Genomic DNA, 14,723 nt, shown 5'->3' with positions numbered 1-14,723 from the left:
AAACCGGCCCCTTACCAACCGTCACAAAAAACATGCAGCAACATCGGCCCATTTACCAACCGTTACAAAAGCATGCGACAAGGCCGAGGCAGGTCAATGGAGGTGGAAGTCGATGAACAGCCACCAGCCTGATGTTCGCCCAAAAATGACAGAACAAACTGACAACTGCCGGACTTGTGCCGCCAACCGTCCACTCATTTCGCACAAGCGCAAAGCCGAAGACCGGTGACGCGGCGGCGGCCGTCACCGTCGGCGGATGAGCCTCACCGCGTCCGTCGGCGTTCACCGCCCGCAGCGCCACCGGGACCAGGCGCCGGGCGCGGCGCCGCACTCCACCACCACGCCTCCGGGCCTCATCAGCTCCACGCGGCCGGCAATCTCCAGCAGCTTGTACGCCGAGCGGGCCCTGCCGGGTCAGGTCAGGTCACGAGAGGTCAGCAGATGAGAACTACCGCCGCTGGCACGGGTTACACGCGCTACAAAGACTGGAAGGGGCGGAGGTCGCAGGTCACGGGGCGGGTAACAATGATGGGCTGATAGGTAATCAGCCGGGGGCATGACACAAGAAGATAACGGGCGCCTGAGTCCAGTGTACCTCAGTGACAGACGCTGCTTGGCTGTACATGTTGTGTGAGTGGAGTGACTATTGGTTGACCAGAGTGTGTGGTCATGTCAGAGCCTGCTCTGAACCAAAACATGGCTGGATGTTAAGGCTGGAAAGATGGAGAAAAGCAAAGACATGGAGGACAATTAACTGACACACATGATGAACACCTGCGTCCATCTACAGCCAATCCAAGGCACTGTAGCTGAGATGCACATTAGTGGGCGATGTGGGATGAAATGCAAGTCATTAGCAGCAGCTTATAGATGACATCATGGGCAATGTGAGATGAAATGAAAGCCAGCAGCAGCAGCTTGTAGACAGCACCAAACATCACACAAGTTAATACACGATGAAGGGACATGTAAGACTCATACCCGACAAATGGAGGATACCTGTGCGTGGCATACATAAATGGGAAACACCAGATAGGGAGATGAAACAGTACCTGTAGTTCTCCAGCTTGGCCTTTTTCACATATGGGTCGTTCATTTGTCGAATGAGCCATTCCTGTGAACTTTTGCCTCTGCCTTTAAGATCATTTGGAATCCTCTTCAGAACGGCCGCTGACGACGAAAATGTTCGGCAGCGACAGTAAAACACTGAGCCCATCATGCATCCGTCCTGTAAAGAGGCACACACGTGCTTTGAATCATGCTTTTTGAAACAAGTTGTCAAATTTCAAATTTTCACGACAGCAGTGGCATGCTACAAAGGCTTGCTGCAGATCGTGACGGCATCCATAAGCCAATCCATCAGCCAGCCCCAAGGGCGAGGTGCCCGACCTGATCCGATGGGAACCGGAGCGAATGATCCGATCCGATGGGGATCCGTAGCTCCAGAAAATGAATGAGAATGGTGGTTACAATGAAAGAAAACATAGTAAACTGAATTATTTGGTTTGATTATAACTAAATTTTTACATTATGCTTATTCCTGTTATCTAAATTTGTCATACCACCTTAACTAGTGAGTACCAGGGATTCTTCTCTGCATTAATCAAAAAATCATACTAGATGATCACTTCCAAATTGTTTACAATACTATTCCCGTGCTGTTCCTGGTGAGTATATCCGGAAGTACCCATAAGCACATTAAGGATGACACAGACATTAAGCATACATGGGAATCACCAGAAAAGTTGACACTTCAGATATGTGGCACAGGGCAAAGTGGGTGCTGTATCTATGTCTTCCAGGCCCGTTGGAAGCATCCGCTCAAGTAAATGCATCCTGAAAGCACCCTTCCTGCTCATGTTCTGTTGTGCTTATGTATTTAACGCGTGGGCACAATTGGGGTGGTGCTTGCCACCAGCACAGTCAGATGCAGGTAAGAAAAAATACAATTAAAAAACTATGAAAATTTGGCCCTTTCTATTCGCCTGTGGCAATGGTGGGGCAGCTCAGCTTGAGTCAGACCCTGTATACCGAATCGCTGGACCCTGGCACCGCTGCACTGGGCCACATTGGTATAGGCCCCGCAACTTCATGGGTTTTATTTCAGAGTGATCCAGTTTCATAAGTTATGCATCCATTACATTTAAATGCATCTGCAGAGCAAACTGATATAAACATTTGTGACCTACCCTTACGCCACTGATATAAAACTACGTGGTAACCATAGATATTCGAAAATAAGTGCGTTAGTAGCTGAAACAGGAGCGCCATATTGTAAACACATCCTTGAACAGATAAAGCGAAAATGACATGTTCTCGACATGCGACATCGACAGCGACATGACATGACTCAATGCTACTAATTTTTCCCCCGAACAAGAACGCGGCCGCTATTGCTCGATCTTGACTCACAATGCTTTCATTGGGCAAAAAGCAAAACCAATCAGGCTGAAGGCTGCTAGTCCTTATCTCTCTCCTTTCGATTCTTTGCAAAGGAGAATTTAATTGGATGTTAGGTGCCCAGAATTAAGAAACACGGTAATCCCGATTCAGCTGCAATCTCTCAAGGCTCGACATCCACCTGAAAATTATGAATAAGGCATCAAGTTTTGCTCCATTCAGGGGGAAACGGTACCCGTCAGCGTACAAGTAAACTCGGCCAGTTGCTAAATGATGGCCAGAAGCCCTGAATTATGTAATATTTAAAACACCAGCGATATCGGTTATGTCAAAACTGAGACTCGCCCCAAAATGCTTCTAGACGCACTGTTCACCTCGAGACCAACCCCTCCCGGCCCTCCTGGTTTACGCCCGTGCCGCGCCGGCGGCAGCATTCAGTGCAGATGTAGCTCCGACTTGCCGGCACTCCGTCGGCTCGCGCTGGAGTTCGACCGTGACGTGCCTCGGTGGTGGAGATCAACGGAGGTGGGCGCGGCTCCAAGGCATCCGGCGGCTCGTACGAGTGACAAAGCTACCGGGACGTGCGCTCCAGCCACAGCCGCTTCTAACATGGTAGGGGGGCTGAGTGTCGGTGTCTGCTGAACGTGGCCCTCATTGCGTGCTGGCCCATCAGTTCGACAGGGCGGCGCGCTGGGGTGATTGCTGCTGATCTCGTTTTGTCACAGGGTCTTACGATGCTTGGGCCGTCTTGGTGTCTTCTCTGTGGATTGGTCGCGAGGTGGGAGTCCCTACGTGCAGAGCAGGTTGTAAGGGAGTAGTGATGTTGTTTCGCCTCCCCTCATTGCGGGCTTGCCGAGCAGTTCGCCAGGCAATCTCCTGCTTTCCTGGTTTTCCTGGTTCTGGTCTGGTGCCGGCACGCGGAAAGGCGGCTCCAGGGCGTCGCCCGAGGGGGACCTTCGACAGTTTTCTCGCATGTCCAGACAAGTTGGCACCATTTCCTGATCCTCATGGTCTCTGGTAGAAGTTTCATGCCGGGATTTAATGTCTAAGGCGACCAAACACGATCACCCAGACTCCATATGTCCCAATTCTGCCAACTGGGCAGAGCTAGGGACTAAATGACTGACCAAAGGTGTTCCAAGCATGTGAGACCGGCCCACGCAAAACAGTATCCTAAAATGCAGCCCTGGTCAACAACCTACTCTTTCTAGAACATGGTGGCACTTGGTCAGGCCCATGGTCACCAAAAATAACCAAAACCTCTGAGATAATTTTGTGTCATATGTGCTGAGCCAGGAGACCAAACACTACCAAACCTTTACCACATGATGCTCCTCAGTTAAAAACCTATCCTTTTCAACATGTGGCGGCCTCGATTCAGATCAAAGGTTACCAGAAGTCTGCCATCAAAAGGTGAAACCCCTTATGTTCATTTTTGGCCATTTTGCATTTTTTAAAGAAGTCCTTGATTCATCTTCTCCAGCTGAAGTTGTTCATTTAAACCATTTTTGAAAACATCACAACCTTTGCCAAAAAAATGCTAAAAGTTTTGGAAGATTTTAATCTATGGCATAGATAACCAAATTCAGCTTGAGAAGACGACATGAATGATGTAAAGCACACAAAATGGCCAATAATAAACTACAATGTTTGACTTTGGGCAGCAGGAATATCCCTGAATGCAAGGATTAGATACAGATGATATCAATCAACAAACATGTAGATAATCCTTTCCTCCTCTGACCCCCCACAAGGAACCACTACACCCCACGCCAACTCCCCGTGATCTCGCAGGAGCCACTTCGCTTTACTCTGACTCCCCTCTGATCTTCCAGGAGACGCTGAAGCCTACTTTAGTGGCTGCTACCGGGTTCGACGCCACAGCCGACGCGCTGAACCTGCGCGATGCCATGAAGGGCCTCGGTAAGCCACCAGCTGTGCCGTGACGTCACACCACTGTCACGTGGGGCATGTCACCGTGTGGTGGGTGTCATGGCAGTGTCACATGATGACATACTATTGGCATGCAGCGTCACGTCCTTATTGCGCGATGCCCCGCTTCTGTCTCGGGGCGTTACGCCACCGCCACGTGACGTAACGCTACTGTCACATGAATTCATGTTCACGTGACGTCACCACTATCTTGTGACGTCATCTCACTGTCACTTGATGTAATTGCACCGCCATGACGTCACGTCTCTCTCATGTGCAATTTGTGAGAAACTCTAACGTGCTGTGTTAGGAAATCGTCTCAAAAACTGCCAGAAAGTGTGAGCCGAAAGCTAGTACCCGGCGTGCATGAAGTTGAAACGTTTGCGAACCTGGTTACGTTCGACTGGAGAAATGTGCACCTGTACACAATGCTGTGGGAATGCGGTTTTGTGGATGCCATTTCACCACTATTTTACGACCTATTCCGTTTGCTATCTAAGTTACAGTGCTACGATGTCACGTTGTGGCGTGTTTTCCGTATCGAAGTGAAATGCATCACTGTGTCAGCATCTAATTGCAGTTGGTCACGTAGATTCATTAAACGTGTTGGCTTCCCGAGCCTGATGATCATGTGGCTTGAATGTACCAAAGTTGTCAGCATTGTGTTGATCATCCCATACTTTGCAATGCCTCAAGCTTTGTTGCATGATTTGTCTGGAGGACGAAACATCACCACGGGGTCCCTGGCTATCTGTTTGGCGAATCCAACACCCATGCGTGATTCACGAGCAGCCATCGACTCAGCGTGCCTCGCTCAGCGTGCCCTCCTCCGCCGCAGGGACGGACGAGGACCGGATCATCGACGTACTGACCCACCGGAGCAGCCTGCAGCGGGCCGAGATCGCCGCCAAGTACAAGGTCGCCTACGAGAAGGACCTGGAGGAGGCCTTCAAGTCGGAGCTTCATGGTGACTTCGAGCGGGTGTGCCGGTGAGGCAGGGGTCAGCGCCGGGTGGGTGTGCCGGGTGGGTGTGTCGGTGAGGGAGGGGTCAGCGCCGGGTGGGTGTGCCGGTGAGGGAGGGGTCAGCGCCGGGTGAGTGTGCCGGTGCGGGAGCGGTCGGCGCCGGGTGGGTGTGCCGGTGAGGGAGGGGTCAGCGCCGGGTGGGTGTGCCGGTGAGGGAGGGGTCGGCGCCGGGTGGGTGTACCGGTGAGGGAGCGGCCGGCGCCGGGTGGGTGTGTTGGTGAGGGAGCGGTCGGCGCCGGGTGGGTGTGTCCGTAAGGGAGCGGTCGGCGCCGGGTGGGTGTGCCGGTGCGGGGGGGGGGGGGGGTCGGTGCCGGGCGGGTGTGTTGGTGAGGGAGGGGTCAGCGCCTGGCGGGTGTGTTGGTGAGGGAGGGGTCGGCGCCGGGCGGGTGTGCCGGTGAGGGAGCGGTCGGCACCGGGCGGGTGTGCCGGTGAGGGAGCGGTCGGCGCCCGGTAGATGCGGAGAGGTGCAGCAGGGGGTGTGGGCCGTGGATATTCCCCCAGGTGTTCGGGGTGTGCCAGCGTAAACTCGAAGTACGTTCCTCGCTCCCCAAGTCGTGCAATGCGTCGGTAAAATCCGTGTTAGTGTGTTTTGGGCTTATCGATCGACGGCTTCAGGGGAAGCTGGTGTGCGATGTAGAAATGTGCTGAAAGTAAGGTCAGTTCGTGCATGAGCTGTAAGTGCGACTGCGATCGTTTTTTGGCTTCGCGGATGACGGCTGGTGGCTTGTACATGATGCTCTGTGTCAGGTGCCTTCCCCATCTCTCACGACCTCACAAGGCTGCGGACAGGGCTCCCACGGTGTGCAGGCGTGCTCAGCTGACCTGTATTCTGTACAGATTGATGACCCAGTAACCAGCCGTGTGCTTCTTGTACATGGTGCTCCAGTGACCTGGTCTGTGTTCCATGTCAGTAATGATCTATTGTTACGTGACTTGATGTACCCCAGGCGCACGCAGCTGACAGCCGAGTGCCCTGACGACAGGTACATGGTGCGCCCGCTGACGACGCTGCTGGCGGAGGAGCTGCACCGCGCCATGGACCGGCCGGGCACCAAGGAGGGCGTCCTGGTCGAGATCCTCTGCTCGCGCAGCAACGCTGAGATCAGGCACATCAGCATGGAGTACCACAAACGTGAGCAGGCGTGCCAGAGTACCGTGAGTACCGCGGAGTACGAGGCGTGCATGGAGTACCATGGCGTAAGCACAGGGCCACAGGAGCGTGCACAAGTACTGTTAGTGTTGACCAACTTATTACGTGTGCGTTTCAGTGCCGGAGCACTTGCATGATCGTGTGTCATGTTTGTGGTGTTGTCATGCAGGACCTTGTGTATGGTTTCCAGGATTGCCAGCGGGTGCTATTGTCTTTAAGATGCATTGGCACTCTGGGCTTGTTTTGGCAGAGAAGAGGTTCGAAGTAGGGGGTGATTGTGCAACAGCTCACACCGAGCTTGCTTTTGTCCCTGCTTGCACCTCGCTAGTTCTGCTGTTTTGAACAGTGTTTTAACGGCGCTCAGAGTCTCACGCTGCCTTTTATGCTGTTGCAGTTTTCAACAAGTCTCTTGAGGCGGACATTGGGAGCGACACGAGCAGGGACTTCCAGGACCTGATGATGTCCCTGGTCAATGTAAGTAGTCGCCTGGCCATAGGGACACGATCAGGGACTTCCAGGACCTGATGATGTCCCTGGTCAATGTAAGTAGTCGCCTGGCCATAGGGACACGATCAGGGACTTCCAGGACCTGATGATGTCCCTGGTCAATGTAAGTAGTTGCCTGGCCATAGCGTTTTTTGCCCCTCCCTCCCAGCACTCACTGCTATTCTCCTCGAAATGTAAAACACTCAGGTACGCCTGCTCGTTTTTGAGATGCTATTTTGCCGATGTTTTGATTCTGTTCCATGCAAAAATACCCCAAAGCACCAAGTATCCAAGTTTCATGCTGGAACTGTCAGCAACAAAGGCGGTCCATTTTATTCCACAGAGGCTGTGGGTGTGTGTGGCACGCTCATGATAGCCCTATCTCGATTGGACTTCTCAGCCTTCACCATTCGTAGGTTACGAACAGAACACACGTGTTAGCTACCATCTGAGTCTTTCTCCCGTGATGAAATGCGGCATGACGCGTATCTGGGCTGGCAAGAAACGCTTCTGCGGATCGTGTTGCATTTTCTTTAATATCACTTAAGGTTCTTTCATCCTGAGTTGTGTCTTTAGTATGAGATCCTGATGGTTAGGTATAAACTTCGGCCGGAATATGAAAGTACTTAACGCCGTGTGCAACTGCTTGCCGAGTTTCCACTCCTCATAAGGTCTCTTTAAATCTGCCAGTTGTCACGAACACTTCATGTTGATATGGCCATTCCACATCGCCACTAACTAACGCCCAATCAGTTTGATTGGTTCATCTGAAACTCGTGTCCCATCAATACCACGTTTATTTTGAACTTCCTTTGACAACGAGCAATTTTCCTTCAGTACGCGCGCTGCCCCCTCCCCCCCCCCCCCCACCCCTGTACCACCCATTCCCCCGCTGTGAGGCTTTCCTCCACGCCCCTGCTCCAAGCTCCCGTGACTCCGAGCGAGCTCCGAGCTGATGGCGTGGTCACGTGGCCCCAGGCGGACCGGGACGAGCTGCACGTGAAGCCGCCCAAGCAGGACCCGGCGCACCCCAAGCCGGTGAAGCCGGTGCCGCAGCCCAGTATGGAGCGTGCCGAGAACCAGGCCCAGCAGCTGTACAAGGCAGGTGGGTCACTGTGAGGGGGACCAAGCCCAGCAACTATAAAAGGCATGTGGGTCACTGTGAGGGGGATCAGGGGTTGTGGGGTGCTCACGGAAGGTATGGTGGGTGTTGTTTGACTCCATTTGCTTGACAAAGAAACCAAGTGGCGTAACTCTCCGTTGCGATTAAGGAGATATGTATGAGCATGACGTGATATTAGCGGTTGACGATATTGGCGGTGATACCAAAAGTGTATCGTTCGAAAACAGCATTAAAGCAATGTTTCTGTCACACCGTTTCACGGAAGTATTAGCGTAAATTGCGACTAAGAAGTGGCGTGAAAGCGGCATTATGTGACCATGCCAAGATCGAATAGACGCCGCCAAGAGCTCTGCCTTTCGGTACAGAAGTCTCGCCTGCTCAGGTCCCACTGTTTGTACGCCTGCCTTCCCGCCTGTTCGTGACCTGCCGTGATTAGTCTAATGCGTTGCGCCCACCCAGCGCTCCCATTACTACCACGTCATTGGTGTCAGCTGGGGAGCAGACGGAGGACAGTTAATGCGCCGTAAATTAGAGGATGTCGTGTCCGTATGGGATGTGATATAGGATGCATATGTGATATATATATATATATATATATATATATATATATATATATATATATATATATATATGCATATGTGATGTTGTGTGGGGATAAGCTATCTTTGTGATGAGCATTGGCCTGTAAATTACCACATCATTGATTACTGCGGGCACCACCTTCTAAGGTACTTGCGTCGGGTTGTTTTACGTTCACTGTCCAGTGACGCACTCCGCGGTGTATGAGACGGCTCTCATGGTGAGCGATCCGCAGCCCTCCCCTCCCCCTCCCCCTGTTGACCAAGCGTCTCTCCCCACTGGTCCGCAGCCCTCCCTGTTGCCAAGCGTCCTATCCCACTGGTCCACAGCCCTCCCTGTTACCAAACGTCCCGTCCCACTGGTCCACAGCCATCCCTGTTACCAAGCGTCCCGTCACACTGGTCCGCAGTCCCCCCTCTTGACCAAGCATTCCGCCCTACTGGTCCACAGCCCTCCCTGTTACCAAACGTCCCGCCCTACTGGTCCACAGCCCTTCCTTTTACCAAACGTCCTGCCCCACTGGTCCGCTCCCTTCCCGATGACCAGCGTCCCGTCCCACTGGTTCACAGCCCTCCCTGTTACCAAGCGTCCCGCTCCACTGGTGAGCTGGACGCTGCCCGCTGAGGCGGCGGCCGGTGTTACATGAGCCGGTGTCCGTCGGCAGGCGAGGGTCGGCTGGGCACCAGCGAGAAGTCCTTCAACATGATCCTGGCCACGCAGAGCTACGAACAGCTGCGGCTCACCTTCCAGGCCTACGAGAAGATCTCTAAAAAGTAGGTTGATGCTCGGATCTACGACATTGATGGCGTTTAGATGAGACGGAATTGTTCGTAAGGCAGTGTTTTTTGATGAGCCGAGGGACCCAACGTCATCATCGTGGTTGGTGGACGTCTTCGCGTGAGGCGTGCCGCTTCGCTAGGCGGTCTGTACAATCCACCTTCGCATGGTCAGCTGCCTTCACAAGATGGCTCCACCCGTCTCATTCACGTGTCGTGCTGTCCCCGACAGGACCTTTGAGCAGGCGGTGCGGAGCGAGACGCACGGCGACTACCAGGACGCCCTGCTCGCCATAGGTGGGTGACCCCGCCGCCCCGGTGTGACCCCCTGTGTGGCCGGCCGGCAGAGCGTTTCATGTGGCCGTGCGGAGCGAGACCCGCGGCGATTACGGTCGGGCGCTGAGCATGCTCGGTGAGTTGTGACTGTGTGGTTGGCGGGGTTCGGTAGCCCGCAGGGCGATGGAGGCGGAGCAGACGCGGTCCCTCTAGTCCTAGTCGGTTCTTGGCCTATTTTTTCTGTTTTTCATTCTTTGCTTATTTTGCGTTCGTCCCTGTCTTCTTCTTCGCCTTTCCTCCCCTCCTCACTGCTTCCCACCCGCCGTCCGCCTGGGCCGTTCATCCCCTTATCCCCGCCTCCCTACCTCCCGCCTCTGCGTCGCCGCCGCTCTGCCTCTATACCCCTCTCCCCCACATTTCCGCCTCTCCGACTCTCCGCCCTCCCGGCTCCTCCTCTCTCGTCCCCGGCTTCCCGCCTCCCAGTCGCTCTGCCGTCTATCTCTCCTCTTCCACGGCTCCCCTCCTCCGCACCTCCCCACCTCCCTGGCTACCCCTGTCCCTGCCTTCTCGCCTCCCCGCCTCCCCGCCCGAGTTCGTGCCTCGTAGTCTCTCGTAGTGTGCGGTTCCATGCCCGACTAATCAGTCCGCTTTGAAGTCAAACCACCAGCTCTGCCTCTGGCTGTGTTGTCTAGAACCAGCCGCGGGCTAGAGCCAACTTCGGGCTTATACCTTGAAGGGTGACGGAGTGGCGCTTGTGAGCAACGGGCAACAGGCAACCTCAAATGAGCGCGAGGCTTTGGGATTTCGAGGCCTTTTGAGAGTCTGCTGGCTGGGCCGATGTGCCTGGTGCCTGGTTAGATGTGCCTGGTGGCTGGTGAGATGTGCCTGGTGGCTGGTGAGATGTGCCTGGTGGCTGGTTGGATGTGCCTGGTGGCTGGCTACATGTGCCTGGTGGCCGGGTAGATTTACCTGGTGGCTGGGTCATTGCGCCTGGTGGTCGAACTTTAGCTTGAAAGTGGTTGTGATCCGCGCATGCCGTCAGGGAAGCATTCCTTTACTACCAGAAAAATAATCTCGCTGCTTTTCGCGGAGTTTTCTAGGGCTTTCTTGGCCTTACTCGAGCGTGAATGGACGGCTGTACTCTATGAAATGTCTGCCATGGAATAGGTGGCGCCGGCCGTTGGGAACCACTGGTTAGATAAGTGCTTAGTCGCGATGGTCCATTTAACGTGGTGTCAACATATTCCGAAACTTCACGACCGCCGTATGGGCCTGGCCGATCGCGTAACTAAGAAATGCTAATGAAAATAGAAATAGTGCAGAGGTGTTTGAGGGTTTACAAAAGTCTGTTCCCATTTATGCCATGAATTCCGCTGTTCCCCAAGTAGTAGGCCGATTCTCCGCGCCCCTCCCGTGGTATGTCGTAGTCTTTTACACGAACGTTGCGAGCGAGGTCTCGAAGCGGTTCGTGTGGTTTGAGTTGGGTACGCATTTTGGAAAACATCAGCTTTACATTTAGTGAGGGAAAGTGGGCACATCGGACTGGTTTGTCCCTGTAAACACGTGCATTGTGATTTTAGACAAAAGTGGCCCAGAGGATATGCCTGCAAGACATTTGCAAGATATGCAAGACAAGTACATTTGTGGGGAACGTTATGCATGTAGACCAGACAGTATTAATAGCCATTTTCCCCGTAGAATAAACAGGAGAATAGAGAAATAGGTGTGATCTTTCGGCTACATGCCTCTATCGAAACGTATATCAGCACACAGACTGCTAACATGTGTACATTTCGATAAAAGCGTGTAGCCGAAATACCACACCTATCTCTCAATTTTCCTGTTCATTCTACGAGGGATTAAACTAGTAACACGGTCATCCTTTGTGGTTCCCTCACGTGCCGTTGACATGTCTGACGTTCAAATGGCGGCATACCCTCAAAACGCCCAGGTTCATGCATTCCAAGCATGTAGTTTTCGACCTTTACCACGCGAATGCTCCTGCCATCTACCATCGACCGCAACACGATCAGTTCACACTCAGCTCACGAGATGTCGCCGCGATGGTCTTCCGCCGAGCAGTGGCGGTGGCGCAGAACCGGCCGGCGTTCTTCGCGGGGCGTCTCAACCGCTCCATGAAGGGACCCGGCACCAACGACAAGGACCTGATCCGGCTGCTGGTGTCTCGTGCGGAGATCGACCTGGGCAACATTAAGGACGAGTACCTCAAAATGTTCGGCAAGCCGCTGGAGAAGGACATCCATGTGAGTGGCAGCGCTAGTCGATTACTGACGGGTCTCCTCTGGGGCCTTCCCTTGGCTAGTTCGCGGGTGGATTATAGCCGGCATAAGCTCTATATTTCGTGTTGACTTTGAGGATATCTTGCATCTGTGTTAGATGCGGAGCCGGAAACGAGCAGGACCGGAAGCTGGGCGGGTTCTGCTTGCACAGTGACGAAATTTGAACTTAACCTGCCCGGCCCAGCTCAATCGGGCAATATTTCAAAATAAAGGTCGTGCTTCAACGGTAGTGCGTGCCGCATGCGCTTATAGGCGTTTCCGTAAAAGCTGTGAACGATATTGCGACGTAAACAAATTACAGCATTTTACTTTCGATTGGCAAAGTCGCCTCAAATTTTCGAGTGCAAAAAGCTGCACAACACGGCGGAAACCTGGCCCAGGTCTGAAGATCTGGCGTCGCAACGGCGCAAACTCAACACGTTTTGACGGGGAGGGAAAGGGCACTCACACTGGCGAATGCCTGGGTCGGTCTGTGGAGCCGGACCGTGACTCCGTCTGTGACAACCTGGCCATGACTCCGTCTGTGACCGGACCGTGACTCCGTCTGTGTCCGGACCGTGACACCGCCTGTGACCGGACCGCGACTCCGCCTGTGACCGGACTGTGATTGTCTGTGATAAGACTGCGACTCCGCCTGTGACCTAGCCATGACTCCGTCTGTGACCGGACCGTGACTCCATATGTGACCGGACCGTGACTCCATCTGCGACCGTGCCGTGACTCCATCTGCGACCGTGCCGTGACTCCGCCTGTGATCTGGCCATGGCTCCGTCTGTGACCGGACCGTGACTCCGTCTGTGACCGGACTGTGACTCCGTCTGTGACAAGACTGCGACTCCGCCTGTGACCTGGCCATGACTCCGTCTGTGACCGTGCTATGACTCCATCTGCGACCGTGCCGCGACTCCGCCTGTGACCGTGCCGACAGAGCGACACGTCCGGCCACTACCGCAAGCTGCTGCTCCGTCTGGTGGGCGCCACAGACGCGTAAAGAGTGACCGCGTCCAGCCCGTCCGCCCCCGACGCCCGCAGCAGGAGCCCGGCCGCAGGAGGAGCCCCGGCCGCGCGGCACCGGGCGCCGGGGCGTCCCCGGACTGCTCGGCCATGGGACGGCCGTGTACGGCTCGTGGCGGGGTGACAGACAGGGATCGCCGAGCAGGAAGGAGGGGACTATGGAGACAGGGTCCAGAGCGGCAGGTGGAGTAATGGAGCCTCGGTCGGATGAGGGGTGGTTGGGTGCTTGCCCTTTAACAGGAAAACTTTTAGATATTTTTATTTTTGAGCTATATTTCGAGTGTTGAGCTTTGCGAGAAGCATGGTTTTGTTATAAGTGCCGCAGCTGCCGGAAATGCGTAGCGTGAGTGGCGTTGAATAATGTGCAGAACAACCACCTGCATAAGCATGTGGCGCCTATTTTGCCGTACCGGATATTTCCTCGAATGCTGCATTAGCATTCATGTTTTGGGTGATCTGTCGCACCGTTTTGTGGTGTCTATCCCCGACGGAAACATTGTATCTACCCTCGTGGATTAGGATGTTACATTATCCTAAAAAATATCTATTTCACTGATCATGATAACACTCAGCACCTTTTGTCGCGTGACGTCATATTTCGCGCACCTCCGTATTGGTGCTCCGGTTTTGTGCACGATAAGCGAGGTCTGGGAATGTCCATGTTGCGCCCTTCCTCACGAACTGGAAGCGGAAGGTTTAATGATCTAAATGCCGGTGCGATGTGTTTAGGGGCTTAGACCGTTCCACGCGTCGACTGTGGTGCTGGCAGATGGGCCTGTTATGTGTGTGCGGCAAAACGAAGCTTCTGGGCGAACATAATAGTCTGTAGCTTGTTTTTTTATCTTATGGGGCGATGCTTTCCGTTGCCATGGTAAAAATGCTGCAATGGCATGCTATTTGTCGACCTGGTGCTGAATAATACGTTAAATTTCGTCTAGTTCGAACAGTGTTACAGGATTAAGTCAATATGTGCGAAACGTAAAGAGCGAGTGTCAAAATGACCAGCATAAGGTGACCTCTAGGACCAACGACCACCATTCACGCGATTCCAATATACTGAGTCACGACTTTACGCGAATCCTCATTGGCTGTCATTAGAGAACAGAGCGTGTTAAACTAGCCCATACTTGCGCAGTGTCTAGTACGGAGTTTTGGAACACGTTGCCATGGTCGTTCATGCTTCGGTAAATAGGGTATGATATGCGTCGCAAGAGTGCCCTGTAGGTGTGCTGATATCCTACAATACACTACCTGTACCGAAAGCATGAGCCTTTGAACTGAGAGGCACAAGTGGTCTAACGTCGGTGTTTGGGGGGGGGGGGGGGGGGGAGCTCTGTATGTTTTTGCTGCTTGGTTGAACAGCACACAATTTGTTGTCTGGGGACACAGCCACGCACATACATGCACTATTTTCTCCGTTCGCGGCGTCACGTAGGGCCACCCACGTGGCACGGGCCAGTCGGAGACGCGCGACACCCACTGCAGGAGAGCCACAGACCAGAACAAACACGGCTCAAGTGTCCCCTTGGCCTGAGGTCGGGGTGCCGGGGCGACCCGTGCCGTGCCCCAAGGGCATAAACACAGACATGTAGGTCGACCTGCCCTCGAGTCAGGTCAGGTCAGGTCAAGCCACGCCTCTGTGGTCGGCTGCGGCGGAGGAGGTG

General features: G+C 53.9%; 1 protein-coding gene and 1 long non-coding RNA gene across 2 annotated transcripts; one reads left to right on the top strand and one right to left on the bottom strand.

Moving 5' to 3' along the window:
* Positions 1 to 320: 320 nt before the first annotated feature.
* On the bottom strand, positions 321 to 2,230 carry LOC119095396 (uncharacterized). The gene is made up of 3 exons (XR_005093873.1): positions 2,190 to 2,230; positions 1,053 to 1,228; positions 321 to 406 (listed from the first exon to the last, which is right to left on the bottom strand). It is a non-coding gene; the product is annotated as an uncharacterized LOC119095396 (long non-coding RNA).
* Positions 2,231 to 2,864: 634 nt separating this feature from the next.
* On the top strand, positions 2,865 to 14,322 carry LOC119095393 (annexin A4). The gene is made up of 10 exons (XM_037218241.1): positions 2,865 to 3,012; positions 4,236 to 4,323; positions 5,171 to 5,321; positions 6,339 to 6,487; positions 6,900 to 6,979; positions 7,970 to 8,096; positions 9,358 to 9,466; positions 9,702 to 9,766; positions 11,828 to 12,009; positions 12,974 to 14,322. The coding sequence occupies exons 1-10, from the start codon at positions 3,010 to 3,012 to the stop codon at positions 13,034 to 13,036; spliced, it is 1,017 nt and encodes a 338-aa protein (XP_037074136.1). The 5' UTR covers positions 2,865 to 3,009; the 3' UTR covers positions 13,037 to 14,322.
* Positions 14,323 to 14,723: the final 401 nt, after the last annotated feature.

The sequence above is a fragment of the Pollicipes pollicipes genome, unplaced genomic scaffold (assembly GCF_011947565.3).
Source record: "Pollicipes pollicipes isolate AB1234 unplaced genomic scaffold, Ppol_2.1 Scaffold_4219;HRSCAF=4965_pilon_pilon_pilon, whole genome shotgun sequence".
Classification (NCBI taxonomy): Eukaryota; Metazoa; Arthropoda; class Thecostraca; order Pollicipedomorpha; family Pollicipedidae; genus Pollicipes; species Pollicipes pollicipes.
The sequence above is the reverse complement of the archived record's forward strand: the minus strand, read 5'-3'. Positions and strand labels throughout refer to the sequence as shown.